This window comes from Copadichromis virginalis, linkage group LG13 (genome assembly GCF_057382275.1).
Source record: "Copadichromis virginalis isolate Kocher_CV1m ecotype Utaka linkage group LG13, C_Virginalis_male_GT1.1, whole genome shotgun sequence".
NCBI lineage: Eukaryota > Metazoa > Chordata > Actinopteri > Cichliformes > Cichlidae > Copadichromis > Copadichromis virginalis.
The window spans coordinates 8,272,034-8,291,926 of NC_140630.1; the positions used below are offsets into that span (position 1 = coordinate 8,272,034).

Below are 19,893 nucleotides of genomic sequence, written 5' to 3' on the forward strand. Positions count from 1 at the left end.
TTCATATTTTCTGTAGTGTATACAGTTTTGTCCCATTTGCAACAACAAACTAGTGTGTGAGTGTGATAGTAGCACAGGTCTTTCTCCAGAAAAGAAAGACCTTGGGGGTCAGATGTGAAGTGGTTGATTGCCCCCCCATTTCCTGTATGTCACCTTACTAGTTTAAGTTGCCTCCCCACTTTAACCTTGTCCACTCCTATACCCTCACACACACACTACTGTCGTCTCTTTAACTCACACACATCTAAGTATTGATTTATTAGGCTGCCATTTTAATTATAACAATGGTAGATATCAGCTCTGTCTTTGCACAGAAGTGTGCCTTCACGTCCTTCAAGTGTTCGCACACATTTCACACTGTATTCCAGGCAGTGTGCACAAAGAATGTGTTTATAAGAATGTTATTATGTGTGTGCGTATGTGTGTGCGTGCCACCAGAGACCACGGGGTGAATCTCTTCCCAAGCAGCCCTCTCCTACCCTCGACCCTGCACCCTCCACCCCAGTCCCATCCACATAGACACACAAACGCACACACAGCACCCTCCTCCCAGCGCCTGGGCCCCAGGGTTAATGGGTGTTCAACCTTTCCATTATCCCGATCAGCCAAGAATTACCTGCTGAATGATGTTTGCATTAATATAATATATATGGTAATTTCCCTCCTCTTAATTACGGCTGGGCCGAGCGCGGCAAGGGGAGTGGGCTGATCATGTGTAAAATTGATTTGCCAAGGAAAAATATGGTGATAGAGCGAGAGCGCGCACAGAAGAGGAGGGGGGAAAGGCTGTTGGGAATCAGCACACACACACACACACACACACACTTGCACAATCACACGTGTGCAGAGCCGCACAGATGCACACACTCGCATGCTGGAAGGAGTAGAGGAAAAAGTGCTGGCCTGGGTGGAATGGAAAAAAGAAAAAAACTTTCTCTCCTGCTCTCTAGTTCTACTTCCCATTAAGAAAAATGAAGTGCATCAGCAGTAAAATAGAGATATTTTTTCGGATGCATCCTCAGTAGTGAATTTGAATAAACATTTTTTCCTCACTCAGAGGAGTTTCTCTGAAGAATAGCAAACAGCCTGGAGACAGAGGTGAAGAGAGGTCAGAAATGGAGTGTGTATTAAGTGTCTGGTTATAGAGCGAGGTGTGTGTGTGTAGAGTGGCTGATGTTGCTCTGTGTATTAGAAGTCGTGAGCTTGAAGAAAGCTGAATCGAAAAAATAATCATCTTAACCAGTTTATTTAGTGTGGAGTAAATAAACTGGATATGCAGACATCCTAAAGCAAAAGTACATTGACTTCAAAGTGCTGAAGGCTAAATGGTGGTTTTAATGACTTGCACAGTTTTGGAAGTTTAACAAAGCCTCTGCCCCCCACTGATGCTCATAGGATAACTCAGGATAACTACTTAATCTTGTTTATGAAAATAACTGACCTCATCGTACATTACACCAGGCTTACACACTTATATCGTCCAGTATTTAAATTCAAATCAATAACATAACAAACAGTTATTAGGAAAAGCTCAGTGTTTAGTTTAGTGTTAAAATAACCAATGATACAGTGATAGAATCTTTGATCACAGTACTATAATCTGGATTTTGGAGATTTTCTCTTAACGTGTGGTTAATGAGCATTTAGTGTGAGCAAAACATAAATACATAACATATCTTCAGAACTTTTGTGAACTGGAGCCTATCCCAGTCATTGGGCTGAAGCAGGGTACAGCCTGAGCAGGTTGCCAGTCTGTCACAGGGCTAAAGCATACGGTTCTTCGTGCTCACAGTCCACCTCACCCTATGGCCATTTTAGAATCAGCAGTTAGCCTAACATCCATGTCTGTGGTGTGTGGGAGGAAGCTAGAGTGCCTGGAAAGAACCCACACAGACACAAGGAGAACATGCAACCTCCACACAGAAAGGCCTTAGCCAGCTGGTAGAGTGGAGCTCTGTTGCTGTGATGCAGTAGTGTTAACTATCTACAGATTAATGCCTGCTACTGATTTTGGGAAAGCCCCATCTTGTTTGCAAATCTGCTGATGTCAACAGGGCCAACACTGGCTGATAAATTGTTGCATGAAAAGCGAACAAAATACTGGCACTCTTTAAGAAGTGAGCAAGACGTTTAGTGATGAGTGAGTGCCTGTTTTCTGTTTCCTTGTTAACTCTTCATTGACATTGTTAAGATGAGTGTTGTTAAGATGTAGCTTATCAGCGTCCCCCCCCCCCCCCCCCCCCCCCCAAAAAAAAAAAAACAGGATATTTAATGGACCACACATAAATAAACTGATAAGCAATAAGTTTAGAGAAAGAAATTTTGTGGCCTTATTCTGAATTTTTTCAATGTGCTTTATTATCAAAGTAGAATAAGTTGGCTTATTTTATGATTAGCACACCTAATATACATAACTAATGTTTACTGAAGAAAACTTCAAAGTGTTTAGTGTTAAAATAAAATAATACAGTGGAATGTGGTTAATAAAAGGCTATAAAGTGGGTTTGTAGATGTAGAACTCACAAATGTGGATTAAAGCTCTTTGTCTAATATAGCTATACTTCCTTCCTCTAACTATTCTCTCTCTGTCTCTATCTCCCTCTCTCTCTCTCGGTTGACAGAAGGCGTTCAAAGACACCAGTCAGTATGTGGTTGGGGAGCTGTCTGCACTGGAGAGCGAGCAGAGGCACATAGACGCCCGAGCAGCTCGCGTGGAGAAGAGGCTGCGCTATCTCATGGACACAGGTACCCCAAGCCCAATTACACTGGAAAAACTGTTTTGGCAAATTGAGCGTACACACGCAAACACACATCCATGTACGCCCAGGGTGTGTGTGTGTTTGTGTGAGAGAGAATCTTTGAAGCCCCCCCCCTCCCTCATCGCCCTCCCTCCTTCGTCACCCTCCCTCTTGGTTGAATGTTGCACGACGGAGCGCTGGGTGTATATGAAAGGAGGGGATGGGTGGGGGGTGAGGGATGAGGAGGAGGTGGAGAAGGGAGGGGAAGGGTGGGTGGGGAGGGAGGAGGTGGGGGAGTGTGTCTCGGGGATGGGAGAAGAAGGGAGACCTCTCTGGGCTGGGGTGATAAGGGAGCCCTTCATGGGGGAAACGATAACTGGGTGCGATAGCGGAGCCCCAGCCGAAGTCTCCGCTGCAGCCGTTTGCCAGCCGCGGCCCCAGCCAGCCAGCCAGCATCCACACTATTGAACAGTGCGCTCAGCCATGCACGGCTACACACATACACCCTCCTTCCCCTAGTACATATCTGGCCTTCATTGATATGCTGTATAAGGAAAGACGGGGGTGAGTTAAAGGGAGGAGAGAGGGAGAGGCAAAGAAATGGCAAAAAAAAAAACATGAGGTAACACAACATGAGCACTGACACAGTTCACAAATCCACGACAGACACACACAAATGCTTACACACCCGCAAAAAAAGCGCAAAAAAAAAGCAATCTGGTTTGGCGTACAGAGCCGGATTCGGAAGGTTTTTATTTAAGATTTGGCTGGGGGTAAAGCCTTGTTAAGACATGAGACAGTGTGCTGAGCCAAAAGAGGGGCCTTGGCTCCGTCGAGTCCCTAACTGAAATTGGAGAATAGCATCCTATTTGTGATACTAAACCATCCCATTCCTCACCCAAGAATGCTGCTGGGGGGGAAATGGTTCCAAGAAGTGTAAAATTTTGATGTCTGTGAATGTTGTGAGAGTGTAGGTACAGTATTTGCTGTAGTAATTTAGAAGCAGCTCTCATGCTCTTTCTGATATATCAGCGTCTAACTTGGTGGATTTAGCCCCCGAAATCCTAAAAAGGCAACACAGGGGAGGATAGAAGAAGGGGTTTTTAGAAAGGAAACTGGGGCGGTGGGATTTGCGCTCACCTTCCCCATCCCATTTGGATCCTGATATGGTGGATATCTCTCCTCTGTTTGTTGTTGTCGTTTTCCTCCTTTTCGCCTCCCTCCCTGCCTCTGTGCCCTCTCCCTCTGTCGGAGCGCATGCCATTGTGTCAATCTGAAGGGCTGGTTTTTTGGGGGGGGGGTTTTCCCCTCCTCCTTCTTCACCCACTGTTAAAGCGGCAACTAGCCAGCAAGACGCCAGGTTATTTACTTTCAAACACCTTCAGCCATAAAGATTTTTCTTTATATAAATATATATACCCGCGGTCCCCTCCTGAAAATGTGATTCACTAGAAAAGGAAGAGGGCGACGACAGGAAGGCGAGGACAAAATAATAAAAGGATATCACGAAGAGAAATTCACCTTGGTCGCTTTTCATCTCCTCCTAACATGAGTGTGGAATGAAATCGAAAAAATGTGGTCTCCACAAGTCAATACACTATCAGGATATATAAAGGTGATATGGTACGTTTTATATACTATAAAACTGACCTTTAAGCGTCACATTTGGTCGCTGATCAAAGATGTGTTAGGATATTTATATATTCATGATGAAGTAGTCATTATGTAAGGCAGATCCGTACAACACTGGCAATATGTCGCATCAAATGAGGGAAAGTTTCTCACTTCCTGAAAGTGTATTTCTGTTTTCATATCTCATTTTGCAGCACTCATCCGATAGGTTATGGATTGAACCTTTGGGCAAAGTCTGGAGTCTTCAGGCTGAAACTCACCCATGACAGGTGGTCACTAAAGTAACCTTTATCACTTCAGCAACTCAGGTCACCTTTCTATATGCTGTCAGAGATGAGAGAGATTTTTTTTTCTCAGGACCCAGAATATCAGAAGTTGTGCCTGATTGGCTGTAAGCAGTATATCTACTATTGATCCGTCACATCTGACTGGTGCTTTAGTAGGGATCATAGAAAGACTTTTTAGTAGCTACTAACCAAACGCTAATATTTTTGGTTTAAATATCATTTGCTTTGCCAGCCTTACTTTGGCAGGTAGCCATCCTTTAATTTTTACCCAGTGTGGACTTGCTTGCGTGCATCCGCTTAGGAGAAAATTTATTAGTCATAACTTGCTCATAATGGGTGGGACACCTTTTTCTTGCTCATAATGGGTGGGACACCTTTTTCTTGCTCATAATGGGTGGGACACCTTTTTCCTTCGCAACCATGTTAGGGAGAGTGTCCACCAAAGTGTTTTATTCATTGCAGGTAGTTGTTCAATGAGCACACTCAGTGTATGCACACCGGTGTGTTTATTGGTCAAATTATTTTGTCTCGTGTTTCTCCTAATAACTGGTTCTGAAATCTGCCTCCGTTGTGCGTCAGCGTCACCCTGTGCACGTGCCCATGTGGTTTACACTACACTGGCACTGCACAGACATACATACCAAGTGTCATCACACGCGACAGGCATCTGTGTGACGTTGTGGTGCTGATTTGGCACACTCGTGATCTGCTGTTAAAAACTAAAATTTTGGTGAAGGAAGTCGACTGAGCAGGTAGCCTTCTTTTTTGATAACACTCTGCTTCACAAATAACCAACACTACTCTTCTCCGAGTGAAGCTGTCATCACCTTCAGAACTCTTTTTTTCAAAAAACAAAACAAAAACACAAAGAAATAAAAACCTCATACACACACTCCACTGTCAGCTTTAATTTCAGATATCCTAATCCAGAGTAAAATGATGTTTATGGAACATGAAGAGATGTGAGCCAGCAGCCAAGCTTCGCCACGGTCTTTCAGTGTTTTAATTGAGCTTAAGTTCAGTTGTGATCTCAGCAAAAGATTAGACAAACTACACAAATGAAGATTTTTAACAGAAGGGCAACTCGGGTCAGAACGCAGAAGAAGAGGTGCACTGACGGATCATCACAAAGATGAGTAGTTTTCAAACTTGTACTGCAGCCTAAAACTTTTTGGGACTTGCAGACATGTTGCAGCTCCTACTCCAAAACTATTATTCCAGTTAGGAGTGTGTTGAATCAGACTGTTTCCTGCTGTCTGATAAATTTGTTGAAAATATTCCAACCCGATTCTTTCGAAATTTCATGTGTTTCATGTGTAAAAACAAACCCTGTGGCTGAAAGAAAACAGCAGACTCCCATGTTAAAATTCAGTTCAGCTCAGTGTAAGTTACCACAAGGGTTGCCTCAAGGTGCTTTATGTTGTAAGGTAAAAACAGACTGGTAAAATGTGTTTTTACTGTGTGGGGATACCTGTAGGGACTGCTTTGATTGACTGGTGTCCCGACGCAGGCAGCTGTACCTCTGCTAACTGAAGTCCCTGTACTGGTCCTCACCACTATGTTTGTGCTGCTGATGCCTTTTGAAGCATTTCATTGGTACAATCTGAATAATAATATGGCTTGCTGTGTGTTCCGAGACATTTTTGCCTGATTTCTAGGATTTTGTTTGTCGGTTTGTTAGCACTAATCATCAGATGTGTGCCTGTGCACTGCACCTGTACAGTTTTTGGATGTAGCTTGCTAATCAACCTTAGCATTAGCACATAACTTCACTCCTTGGGTATGTGAATTTTTTACCTCAAAAATAAACAACCCAACACTGACATCATTGTGATCATTGTTGTGATCGTTGCTGTCATGCTGATAAATAGCACTGACGCTATGCTTTGGTGTCACCTTCCCATTTTTATAACCTTATGTGCAGTCAGGCTAGAGATGGAGGAGCAGAAAGACTCCGTGATGGCAGAGAAGGAGAGTTGGACATTCTGAAAACGCTCTCTGATCATTGTTTCCTATTACAACTTCTTCTTTTCCCATTGCAGTGCCAAAGCTGCGTTTTTGTTGTGATAGGCAGTCTGTGGTGAAAAAGCTGCCGTGAACCTACCCCCCCCCCCCCCCCCCCCCCCCCCCCCAAGCTACTGTTTATAGGACAGGAGAGCTTTAGCTTAGAATATGGTCTGAAGCCGTGCACAAATAGACTTGATTGACTCAGAGTTAACCATCAGTTAAATAATGCATATGTGCGTAGCTTATACGCAGACCGGCAAGCAGTTAGTTCAGACTCTCAGTAGACTCTTTGAGCGGGGATGTGCAGAGTAATCAGAGCAGTGAATCTGATCATATGATTCAGACCTCTCAAGGTAAGTTTGGGTGAGCTCAGTGTGCAGTGGTGCTCTGGTAACGCTGAGCGCTGCAGGAGTGACGGGCAGATGTGAACAGACAGACCGACTGACCCATGACTGATTGTTCATCTCTCTGCTCCAGCAGCAGAAAGCCTGGGAACATCCTCTGTGCTGTGCTGGTCCACAGTATGCCTTTCTTTGATATCACATGCTTTTGCTTTGTCATTCTCTCTCCCCTTTTATTTTCGAGATTCTCTTTTTCTGTCTGTAAAGAGTTTGTTCTTCTTTTCCACCAGGAATTTGGTTACCTAAAAATTAAAAGACCTATCTTATCATGTGTTTTTGATAGACGTTCTCACTCTGGGTGTCTTTACATTTTCTCTATTCCTTTTTTATCCCTGTGAATCTCAGTTTCTCCAGTCAGCCTTCCCCCCCCCTCCAAAAAAAAAGAAATGCTCCCTTCTTTTCCACACACCTCCCCTCCTCCCCTAGGTTTGGGCACAATGCAGCTTTCTCCTGCATTTTCTATTACGCAGCGGCCCTCCCCAGATGAATCCAAAGTAATTGGGGTGGTTAATTTATTTACTCAGAGGCAGTTCACAGCACATTAAATAATAGAGATAATTGAACAAGAATTGTCAAGTGTCTTCTGATATCAGACACATTACAGGAGGGAGTGTGCATAAAACTCCATTTCTATGCCCCCATTGTTTATGGTAATTAAGTACACAGATTTATTCCTTGGTTGCCTTCCAAGCTTATGGCAAGCGCCATTGTTGTCTTCTATTAATATGTAATCAGTAAATAGTTTAATTTTCTAATCTGCGGTTGGAGAATTCACTTTCTAACAACTCTTAATTACTGCTGGGCTCTAATGAGTCTCGCCATGCCGACGCAGCCAGCCAATCAGAGGCCGGGCCCGGGTCGGGGGGGAATTTGAATTCCTGCGGCACCCCCCCTCGACTAATGAACTTGTTATTCTTGCACCACTGGGAGTACTGTCCTTCACACATGCAACATTAGGAGAACGTTTCACCTCCTGCAGTAGACCAAATATTTATTGGAGTTTATTGATTTCTATTTGAACTGAAGCATATTCATTATTTATGATTTATGCATGGCTGTCTGTGTCATTTAACTTTTGTTAGGGTATCTGACCACCTTAGAAATGCAAAAGAGCTGGAACACACTGAAAAGCTTCGGTTTGTGATGGTTTCATTGTACGTGTTTAATTTCTGTGAAGATACCATTCATTGTTAGTGTGTTTCTTCTGGTGCATGTAACGCTCCTGACCTTGGATTTGTTATTTTCTGAAGCTATTGTTGCACAGACAAAAACATATCAAACACTGCTTATTGAAAATTCAGCTTTAGGTGTGAAGAAGCATTCAAATGCATCATGTAGCCTTCGCAGAAAATCCCCTGGCCTCTTTTTGAATATATCTCAGCCACCCCCTACCTGGCCCCTGCACCTATTTACACACACCTCCCATTTCAAATAGCTATATAACCAGCAACAATGGATGCAATTATCCAAATAATGGCACTTAGCTGCGCCGCAAAGCTGCCCCTCACCTACTGCGCATTTGATAAGAGATAAACAAGCAGAGAGAGGAGAGAATGAGTTTTAGCTCCCCCAGATTAACATACATTTAAAAATTGCACTCCAAGCCGATAAGATTGACACAGGGTTTTTATGGCGTGCGCTCCTTTAATCTGCCTTTGTGTCTGAGAGTCGACGAGAGGAGAATGGCACAAGGAAGGATTCCAGCAAGAGCTTAATGTACTTTACACATGCAGTATCCCCCTCGGTATCTGAGGAAGGGACAGCACGGACTGTCAATGCCGTCACATCGGAAAAGGCTGCTGGCCGCTTTGATTTGCCGTGTGATTGTGTGGAGGATTGCAGCTGCTTAAATGTCAACCTGTGGCTCTGAATCCCGTTTGTCCAAGTTTTATTCATCCATCTGTATTGTTTCACAAGCTTTTTCATCTACTTGTAAATCAGATTTCAGCCTCTTAAAAGTATGAATGCCACCCTGTTAAAGAAATAATCTTTAGTTGGAATTTACCAATGATTGCATTTCAGATTAATTTCTCCTTTTTAAGCGACGTGTCCTTTTGCTTGTCATCCCACAGATGCTGTTGTAGCTGCATGTGTAGTTTATATTTCTTTAGCATCAAGTGAGCCGCCTTCTCACTCTCTTTCCCATGCCTGTCGACCTAATCCAGCATTGTGGCAGCATCAGCTTATAGTTTGACTAAAGATTTAAGCTGAGCTACGTGAGTGGCAGAGGGACTCTCGCAAGTACGCGTGCACGTCAAGCTCTGCCTTTTCTTGTCGTGGCAACACAAACAGCATGTGCAGCTTTAAGTATATTATCAGGACCGGTTCTTTCACAAACGTATTGCTGAAGAAGCTTAACATTAATTATTGTAACTTTGGGCAGATTACATCCGTGCCCGCCTTGTAAGCGCAGGCAGACTCATCTTGACCTCCTATACGAGAGCTTAAAGACACAAGAATGGCATTTTACCAACTTTAATGGGATAACCAGTCTAATCTTTCAGCACTGAGAGAAGAAAAAGTGTTTAGAGTATAATACCCTCTACAGTTCACACACTGAAAGATGGAGGGAGAGGAGAGGGTTTAGTGTTGGCTTTAATCAGCGGTCACTTTGTTTTTCAGGTGCTGCTTTTCACGTTTTCCTCTGATTGCTTTTTTTTTTTCATTCTTAGATAGACATTTTCCACATTCACCTCTCCTCCTGAGCCTCCCAAAATAAACACAGGCTATGCTGAAAGCTTGTCCACTGTGTGAATTCTGATTGAGATAGTTGAACACAGAACGATTGCCACTATTGTTTATCCATAATCACAGACTCTGTTCGTAAGCTAAGCTCGTGGCAACTGAGATAGACACAGCCAAGAGAAGATGCGCTCCCTTCTTTTCAAAGCCCGTGGTCTTTTTCTTGTTGTTGTTGTTGTTGTTGTCAGGGTTACGAAAAGAGCACTCGCTTTCAATCGAATGGTTTTGTATTAGACCACGGTGGAATGTGTTTGTGGTCATCTTGAATTCACTTCAGGAGCAAATGCACCGTTCTTCCCTATGGGGCAAGAAAAGAAATCTAGGGATCACTCCTTTAAAACCCCATTGCCTTTTTCTTGCCTTTGAGGGAACAAAACAAAGGATTTGAGCTTTTTTTTTCTTTTCTTTTCTTGTTGTGTTGTGTGTGTGTGTGTGTGTGTGTGTGTGTGTGACTCTAAGGTTCAACTGGGTCAGAACACAGATTAACCCCCCCCCCCACACACACACACACACACACACACACACACAGACTCCCTTTCCCGCCCATGCCCTTAATCTCCTCGGCCATTTGAATGTTTGAGCAGCAAAACAATTTAATTACTCAACTTGCAAGGACTGAGCACAAGCGACCAGCGTGGAGCTCCTGTCCTCCTCCCGCCCTCCACCCTCACAGTCCAGCGCAGTAACACCACCCTCACTCCCAGATGTGCGCTGCTCCTTCTTCTTCTCCTCCTTTCTCTCCCCTCCCCTCCTGCTTTTCTCCAGCTCGGTGTCAGCCTTTCATACATTCTTTAACAGTGGGGATGAAAGGGGGATTTTTAGGAAGATTAGGGAATGGGATCCTCTAGGCATTGTCTGAGAATCTTCAGATAAAACGAGCCGGGTGGATGGAGTCACCGGGAGGGTGGGAGGAAGGAGGGGATTGGAGTCGAGGGGGGGTGGCTTCTTAGTACAGAGACGTGCAAGTTAAATTTGTTTCCAAACTGGAGCAGAAATCATCCTGTGTCATTTAGCTATATTTTCTTTCGTTATAACGGTTACTCAGAACTAGGTAAAGTTGTGTTCACTGGGCCGGGCAGCCCATCTGTGTTTCCTGCCAGTGATGGCGCCGATTAACATTTTCAGCCACAGGGTGAGTAAGTGAAGATGAGGAGGCCGGGGCGGGGGGCGGTTGTTGGAGAGAATTCGGAGGTGGACAATGGCCGCTTATGATAATCTGCTCTTTATTGGAGCATCCCGCCAACGCTTTCATCAGCTGCCTCTTCGCCTGAGACCCCATGCAGCAGCCGGTCCAAAGCACGCTGCAAGCTGCCAAACACGTCGTCACAGACAAGCGAGTGTCGAAATTACACACACATGCGAACATCCACAGCTACACAGAGGACAGAAAAATAATCTTTTTAGCAGCACAGTGATCCACACAACCAGATAAAGTGAAAATAGATGATTTTTTTTAATTAAATTGTTAAATTTGAGTAATAAATTACTGATTTGTTTTGTTGTTGTTGTTGACTTCTTTTGTGGGGGGGGATTTCTCTTGTCAGAGTTTAATCCACAGTCTTTCAGCCATCTCTTACTTTACTTACTGGCTTTCACCTGTTCTCAATGATAATCCTTCAATGCACATTTTGGCTAAAGATGTTTATTTTTTCCCTCCATTATATAATTGATTATTATTTCATTTAAAAACTCCAGCCCAATAACATAATTGAATTTCATCGTTACAGTCAATTAATCAAGGCTTTCTTATGGTAACCGATGTGGTGGCACTCCACAATGCAGGTTAATGACAGAGGTTTGGCCAGTAATTACACCATTCACTTGCTAACACAGCTGCTTGTCATCACCCCCCCCCCCCCCCCCCCCCCCCCCCATACACACTCCTCCCCATTTCCCCATTGTTATGAGCACTCCAGGCTACAAATACCAACAGCTGTCTTTCCCAATACATTTCCATTTAAATGTCTATTTAAACACTGCAATTTTGCATCTGTGTATTGAATCAGAAGCTTCATCAGCCTGGTGTTGGTGTCTGTGTTAATTTAAGGCTATTCCAGATTGAAAGGTGTGTTTATAAACACATTAAAAACAATGTAAAGTTTGAGTATTTATCAAGAAATCGAAAGACTTTATTAATTGGTAGTTTTCAGTTTGTTAAATGTACCTAACCATGGGAAACAGAAGCTGATATCTGAGGGGAAACGGCTGTCGGAGGAGTGGATAAAATGATTGTGTAACAGGAAGAGATGAGGGAAGAATCGCAACACAGAGATGTAAGAAGGATGACTAATGTTGTTAGCGGAGCCATTACTGGTCCGCAGATTAATTCATTAAGTAAATTCATCATTCACCTCCCCTCGGCCTCTTGTCACAAGCCGTGTAATATGACACCCCTCAAATTTGTTCTAACATCTACCCCAGGGGGGGTTGAGCTCCCTCCCACCCACCATCCCCACACACACTCACACACACACACCCTCCTCCTTCTCTTTGCTAATGGAGCAGGCGGAGCCACTTATGCTAAAAAGGCTGCAGCTGTCTGTCAGCAGGTTGAGGGGGGTCCTCCACTGGGGGTTATCACCACTCTCTACATCTTACAAACTCTCACTACTTCATTCAAAAAATCCTCCACCTACAGGTGGCTTCACCAGGCTGTGCGTCACAATTAAAGCTGAAAATAGCGACTATTCTTTGCCTATGCCTACACAAAAATTATCCAAAGCTTGCTTCTTTTTTTTCATGATAATCTTTGTTAATATTTTAAAAATAAATGTCAGCATTTAATCAGAAATCAGAAACAAAACGAAAATGAACAGAAAATTATCCTCTTATATTCATACATGACAATTCATATCAAGACACCTAATTTATTCATATTTATTATTTTAAGTTCAAGTATAGAAAATAAATATTAATAAAATACTTTTGTTCATTCAACGTGTGTACCAAAGCAAACACTGCATACCTAGTATGAATTAATTACTCATCATCTCTTTGAAATCCAAATATTCAAAAAAGGTCCACAATCCTTTTATAATATATTTCTTTTCTCTTTCAGTATATATGCGTTCGTTTCAGGTGGAATGTTTGACATCTGGTTTGTTTTTTTCCACAGTGCTGTTAGGATTTTCTGCTTTAAAACACTGTGGTTCATTAATATTTGTTCATTTCTGTTCTTTTAGATACAAACCCAGTAGAAATGACTTTGGGTCTGGTGGAATTTCTTTTGACATCTCTGCATCTTTTTATTCATATCAGGTTAAAAAATAAGTTATCATGACTACAGACATCTGTTGACTGCTTTTAGGGCCTAACAGTTTGAAACTAATTGAAAAAAGTAACTTGATATCCAGCCTTATTTTGCTCGCTCTCCTGCAGCTCGATGATTGCTCGGCCAGCCTGAGAATCCCTACAGATTTATGCTGTTTGTCTTAAGCTGTCCCAATTAACACCCGTCAACAGGTACCGGCGTTTACACTAGCGCTAAATCAACTCGTGTTTCTCCACCCCTCTAAGCTCCCTAAATGGTTCACACCTCAGTGTGTGTGTAAACACATTCCCGGGAAGCTAAACCACATGGCTTAACCTTAGTTTAGCCCCGCCGAGCCCTGGCTTACCTGCGAGTTTCAACATGATTCGTTTACAGTGCTTTTTAGGTCTGTGGCTGCATGTGGCAGAGAGGAAAGCCTTGGTTTTAATGTGAGATGGGAGTGGAAATGAGACTGACATTTATGTTAATTGTGATTGTCTGTGTTGTAGCAGATGGTTGCTATGAGATTAAAACTGGACAAAAGACAATGCAGTTGAATGCACGTATCTCTAAATAATACAGTATAACCTGTTTACTGGTCAAACACCTGTTTAGGTAATATAATTTTTAGCTACATTAGCACAATCGCATTGGTTTTGACTTGATTATTAATAAGTTTGATTGGAATATTTAGGTTGGTTAAGGGGAAATTTAGGTTCATTCCACACCTTTTTTAAGGATGTCAATTTTATTAAAAAGTCAAGAAACCGCTTTTTTTTTTTTTTTTTTTTTTTTTTTTTTTATCCCATATTTGACTGGAATCAGTGTTGGGTTAATAATGCTAAACAGAAGTGACGCACAGTATTTTTCAGGTTTGGCTTAAATCAATCATGTTTGAGCCTTTAATGTCTGGGTTTAGTTTTCTTGCAGCAGCAAAAACAAACAAGGTTGCACATTTCAGCTTAACATATTTACCATCATGAGTAGGATCCAGCTAGATGGCATTGTAGACCCCCTCCACGAGTCTCCGTCAGGCTGTACTGATGATGTAACCCCCGCCCCTCCAATTCCTCGCAGCCTGACCACACTCAAGCAGAGCAGTCAGAAGAAAAAACGAACCAAGGGCCTAACAAATACATGAAGGTTTGGTTTAACTAAATCCCACAGATAATGGCTACTGTGTCAAAGACTAAAGATAGCGGGGAGGGGTGGTGGTGGTGGTGGATGGAGGGGGAGATTACTCTGGCGTTTTGCATCAGTTGCTTTCTGCTGGGTGGCCCTGCTTGTCAAGAAAAAGAGGGAGAGACGGATGGAAAAGAGAAGGAGAGAAAAGCATTTAACGCGGCACATTGAGAAGAAGAGGGCTCTTAATGCCATCAAAGCAAGGGGAGAAATCAGCCATTAATTTATTCCCGCCCTCAAACACACTCATGCATGCATGCAGGCAGGCATACACAGCGCGCGCACACACACACAAACACGCCATGTACACTCGTTCTGTTGTTTGAGAATTTCTGTAACATCTGGTCCACGCCAGTCCTGCAAACCCACCGAGGACAAGGCTGACAAAATGTTTCCACTGTGGTCCCCATTGTATGTGTGCGTGCTTGCGTGCGTGCGTGTACATGTGTGTGCTCCTTAAATGATTTTTGTGTGGATTGAATTATAGCCCTGACGTGAGGAGAAAATTTTCACCCTAAGATTCAGCAGGAGAGGCAGATGACTGGGCTATTCATTGGCTGATAAGAACTGATGGAGAGGTTAATAAGCTACACACCCAGGTCATCACAGGCTTTTTACTGGGCTAGAGGAGAAAGGAGGAGGACGACGACGATGATGTGTGTGTGCGTGCGTATATGTGTGTGTGGATTGTCAGGATGGATGGTGTGCATCTCTTGAGAATCTGTACGTTTAACATACCTTTAAAGGGCCTTCAAACTTCAGTCTATCAGATGGAATTACCAAATATTTGACTTTATGCAGGCAGGAAAGCGTGTGCACGCGAGCATCTATGTGTAAGATTCTTCCATGTATAAATGCACAGTGATGTAAAGTGCTCATTAAAGTGTCCTCCTGCTGGAACGGTGACTGCAGTTGACTGACTGAAGTGACTGCAGTTGTTCAGCAGCGGAGCCAGACTGAGCAGTGACTTGTTGCCATTTGCATCATCTCACCATCAAGCATCAGGAGCACAAGCAAATACTGTAGCTGGAAACTATAACTTTGAAGCAATATATGATTTATGTTTTGATTTAATGATGAAATACTTATTTTAAACATTCAAAAAGAAATGCTTTCATTTTGAGTTCAGAAATGTAACATTACTTAACACATCTCTGTGATGTCACTTTGCTCCTCTTGCTCTTATTCACGCACTCTTAGGCTCAATAGTCAGTTGCAGTCAAAACAATTACCGGTTAACCGCTGAGTTCACATAGCCTTGTAACCTTCAGGCGACAAAGCCACTAAAATTAGTTTGTTTATGATCCTGAGGTTTTCTTAAAGGCTCTCTCTGAGTTTACCTTTAAAGTTTCCTTTATCTATCACAGATGCTACAAAGTGTCCTCGTGTGATTAATCGTGTTTTTTAATCACACAAGGAGTTGACCCACCTCATCTCCATCAGTTGATCTGTTTCATCATCACAGAGTCTTTGTCTCAAGGTTTCTGCAGCAATAAATATTTCTACTCTACAAGTGTTAGTCATGATTCTCTGCGTTGTAGTCATTAGAACGTACCCAAATTTCTTTGCTACAGTGGTGGATCCGTTCGTTGTTACAATTAATAATATTAAATAAGTCTTGAATCTCATTTTTTTCTCCATGTAATCTGTCACCTTTATGAAATATATTGCAATATAATTTTAGAAAAACCACCTTTATAAAGAGCTTTACAATGACACTAATTATTAACTCAGTGAAATTGTTACTAATTGTTATTTCAAATGTTATTTCTAATTTTCTTTTTTCTTCAAGCGGTGACACCAAAAGGCAGTGAAAAAATAATCATTGAAGCCTTTTTTTGATAAATTGAACTTAAAATATACTGAAATTGTGGAACTGGAAAACGGAATATAGAATGTTTTGCTGAATTATAGACGTGCCTGTGGTTCAAATATGAGAGCAGGTCGTTCACGAATCAGAAGGTTGGTGTTTCGATCCCTGACTCCTTTGAAGTATCGTCAGGCAGGATGCAGAACCCTGATGTGTCCATCAGAGTGTGCGTGTGAATGTGTGTGACTGAGTGAATGTGGCTTGTAGTAAGAAAGCTCTTTGAGTGCCCTTATTGTGTAGAAAGATGCTATGTACATATAGTCTATTAACCATTTACTTAAACATCACTCATATTCTTTAAATTTATCTTAAAAGAGACCTTCAGTACTACCTGCAGTACTCAAAAACATCTTTAGTTTAAGCACAAGCTTACACTAATACACTTATACCTTTTCTGTATGTTTTAATGGTGGGTCAAGCACTGCTGTTATTCCAAACCTAGCTCAGCCTAGTTTTATTTCCCACAATTCCCTTGTGTAACCTGAGGCTAGAGGAAAGCACCCCCCACTAAGATGAAGACAAAACACTCAGGAAAAAAAAAACAGACTAATCTGTGTTTCTCTCCCCCAACCTCTTTCCTCTCTCACTGTGCTGTGGATACTCAAAAATACACCTCTGTGACGTTTAAACCGAAACCACAGTACAAGTGTTTTTATGCTTTAAGAAGCACTGGTCAAATCACGTAGGACTTGGTGGATATCAGCCATCAGGAGTTGACCACCAAGGCTCAGCTTGAATAAATGTACCTCATTTAAATCTGTACCCCAATACCTCATTGCTGCCATGTAACGGTGGAGCTAAGGAGTAACGTGAACCAGATACAAATGAGTTTTAACAGATGGAGCTCAAGATGTTTTCCCAGTGATCATCACTTCTGGCATTGAGCTGCTTGATTGAAGAATCTCTCACACTTTGTGTTGTAGCACTGAAGCCTAATAGAAGCCGCCTCCCGAAGGTCCAAGCAAAGGCTCTCATTCTGAGAAAGAGAAAAAGACTCCAAACAGGACCCTAGCATGGGGTCTCTCCGCTCTTCTCTCCCCCTCATACCGACTCTTGTCCCAGGGCTAATAGGGAGGCGCCGCGCGCCTTTCCTGCTCCCTATCACCTACTCACCTTAATAATAAAAGAGAGCCCCCTGTGGAAAGTGGCTAGCAGGAGCTGGTGAAGATCACACTGGTAATAGGATGATGCCTTTTTGCCTTTTGTCATGAGATTATGAACAGGGATAGCCTCTCCTCTCTGCTCCTCCACTCTTCTTTACTCTTCCCACACACAGCTACAGACGTCCTGGAGGGCCCTGTCGAGTTGGAGTGGAGACAGGCGTAACTGAGGCTTTGTTGCTCTGCTTGTATGGTAAAAGGCCCGCTAATGAAATACCTTTTAGGGGGTATCGGCAGGTGAGCTCCCCAATCAGACATTTCAGCAAAAACACACACACAGGCGTACATACACTCACATATTCTCCATCTCCTCTCATCTGCCCCCTCTTGCTATATTAATTACCTGAAGTGCTCCGGCCCTGAAAAAAGCTCTCGATTCTGCCGCGCCTCTCCCCTCTCTTCATCCAACGCGACAGCCACAACGGCCCGAGCTAGCCTAAAGTGGGGCAGGGGGGTGCAACAGAAAAGGAAGGGTGATAATAGTAGTAATGAACACGGTTGACAATAATGAGAAAGGTAATTGAGAAATGGCGTATGGCAGGCCCCCTGATTTTCTTTTTCCAGCCCCAAGCTAAGTGGGGACGAGTTGAAAATCATCTTATTTAGGGCTCAGTTAAATGGTTCGTGTAGCGCGTTGGAGAGTGTGGGGATTTCTGACGCTAAAGCTAAAGTGAGCTGACAAGCATAGAGTGGGTGATACAGCAGCCTAATGGGTTAGGGAGTGTTTAAAGCCGCTGTTGACTTTAGGCTGACTCTGTGTGTTTTTTTTTTCCTTTCCCCCCTTTAATTTCTTATTGACATTGAATGGCATGGTCAAAACAGCCTGTGCTGCACTGTTAGGATTATTGTTAAACACCTCAGTGCTTCACTGCTGTTCCTTTCTCTTCCAGTCAGCTCGCTGTGGTTGTTTTCTCCATTTGTATGGATGTGAAAATTCACTCTGCAGTACTGCACATGCTCCAAATGCTCTGTTTGAGCATATCTGTGTTTGATTGTGGCTCAGTTTGTATGCACTCTGCTTCCATCTTATGTTTACTGTAAATCCCTATAACTTGTGTGTGCGTTCGTGGACTCGCATTGCCCGCCTTTCTCTCTCTTGTGTGCATCTTTCTGTTTCCTCCTGGCCTTCTCACCCAGGCTGTGATAGAGACCGGGCGGTCTGGGCTTTAACAGACAGAAGCTGCCTCCACCAGCCCATAGTCTGCCACTCTCTGATAATGTTTATTGATTTGTAGCAGAAACACAATTTGATGGAGATGGGGGAGGGAGGAGAGAGGAGGAGATGCTTCGGGGGTGAGTCGAGGCAGAGTGCATATTTGTGATTGTCACGGCATGGCTGGTTCTCCTAGAAAAAGACTCTGGGAATGGCACTTATTTTGTTCTGATCTGAGCACCTTTCAGCCCCTTTATGTGATCAAATAAAATATGTTTGATTTAAATATTTAAAATGAGACGCTAAAGAAAGTTGAAAGAGGAGAAATTACTTCTCTTGTCCAAATATACTCTTCAGCTGCTGTTCAGTGTGTGAAAATGAAACCTCCTAATATGAGCATTTCATCTCCTCCCTCAGTCTATTATGTGAACTCTGTTTGCCAAAGCTCCCATCTGTCCTTAGCTTCTGAGGTAGAGGTGTTTGGAGGTTGCTCTACTGTTGGCTCTGAGGTCAAATGTGTTTACCCAGTGGTGTGTGTTTTGCGTTTGTGTGTGTGTGTGCATGCGCACATACGTTTCTGTATATTTAGAAGAGTCCACAGAAAAGATTAAAGAGGTGAAGAGTGGCGGATGGAAAGGAAGAAACATGTTAGCAGGATAACATGTTAGGCTTTGACAGTCTGACTCTTCTCCTCCCGCAAACTAGGCTCATCATCAGGACTCCACATTAAAAATTAACCTAAAACAGCATGTGTTATATGAAAATGAATGAAATATATATGAATGAAAATAAGAAGCATGTTTCCACTTATGAAACTTTCTAAAAGAATTTTGCAGCATTTGGACTCAGGAAACGTTGCCGAATAAATCCCAGGGGGGGGGGGGGGGGTGTGTGTGTGTGTGTGTGTGTGTGTGTGTGAGAGAGAGATGCCACAGGCCTCTTTTACTCTTAAAATTATCAGTGAGTGCCTCCTACCTGACCCCCTCAAAAATCAGCTTTTTTTTTCTTTCAAATCTGTTGACATCATGAAAAACTTCGCCATCATATGAAAACTGTCAAAGATACAGGGCCTCAAAATACTTTATGTCATGCCTCTTTTTTTTTTCCCCAGAGTGAACTCTCGAGTACACAATTCTGGGTAAAATTCTACCAAATAAATCTTTAGTAATCATGATTTAACTGAAATTGATTCAATATTTTGTTTTTTTAAAAGCTGGCTCTTTTTTGCACTTCTTTAATGGGACCTGATGTTCACTATCATCACCATCAAAGCAAACCAGAAATCTACAACAAAGAGGTACAGCTGTGTTTTTATTGGATTTTTCCTCCTGCTCGGTTTACAGTTCGCAACACCAAGTCAGTTTCACCAGTCACATCCAAACAGGTGTTAAATAGGCAATAATTATTTTATCCAGCATAATTTCGTAACACTCATCCCCTCCTGATCTCCTTTTATTACTGATTATGCTAA

General features: G+C 42.7%; 1 protein-coding gene across 6 annotated transcripts in view; it reads left to right on the forward strand.

Annotated features, from left to right (window-relative positions):
• ehbp1 (EH domain binding protein 1) overlaps positions 1-19,893 on the forward strand; it is a 163,230-nt gene that overhangs the window by 124,657 nt on the left and 18,680 nt on the right. For 5 of the 6 annotated variants that reach the window (XM_085477106.1, XM_085477110.1, XM_085477111.1 and 2 more), the window contains one exon: positions 2,622-2,745. In XM_085477106.1, coding sequence (XP_085333232.1) covers positions 2,622-2,745 — 124 coding nt within the window. The remainder of the gene's footprint in view (positions 1-2,621; positions 2,746-19,893) is intronic. The other variant, XM_085477108.1, reaches the window with a different exon arrangement.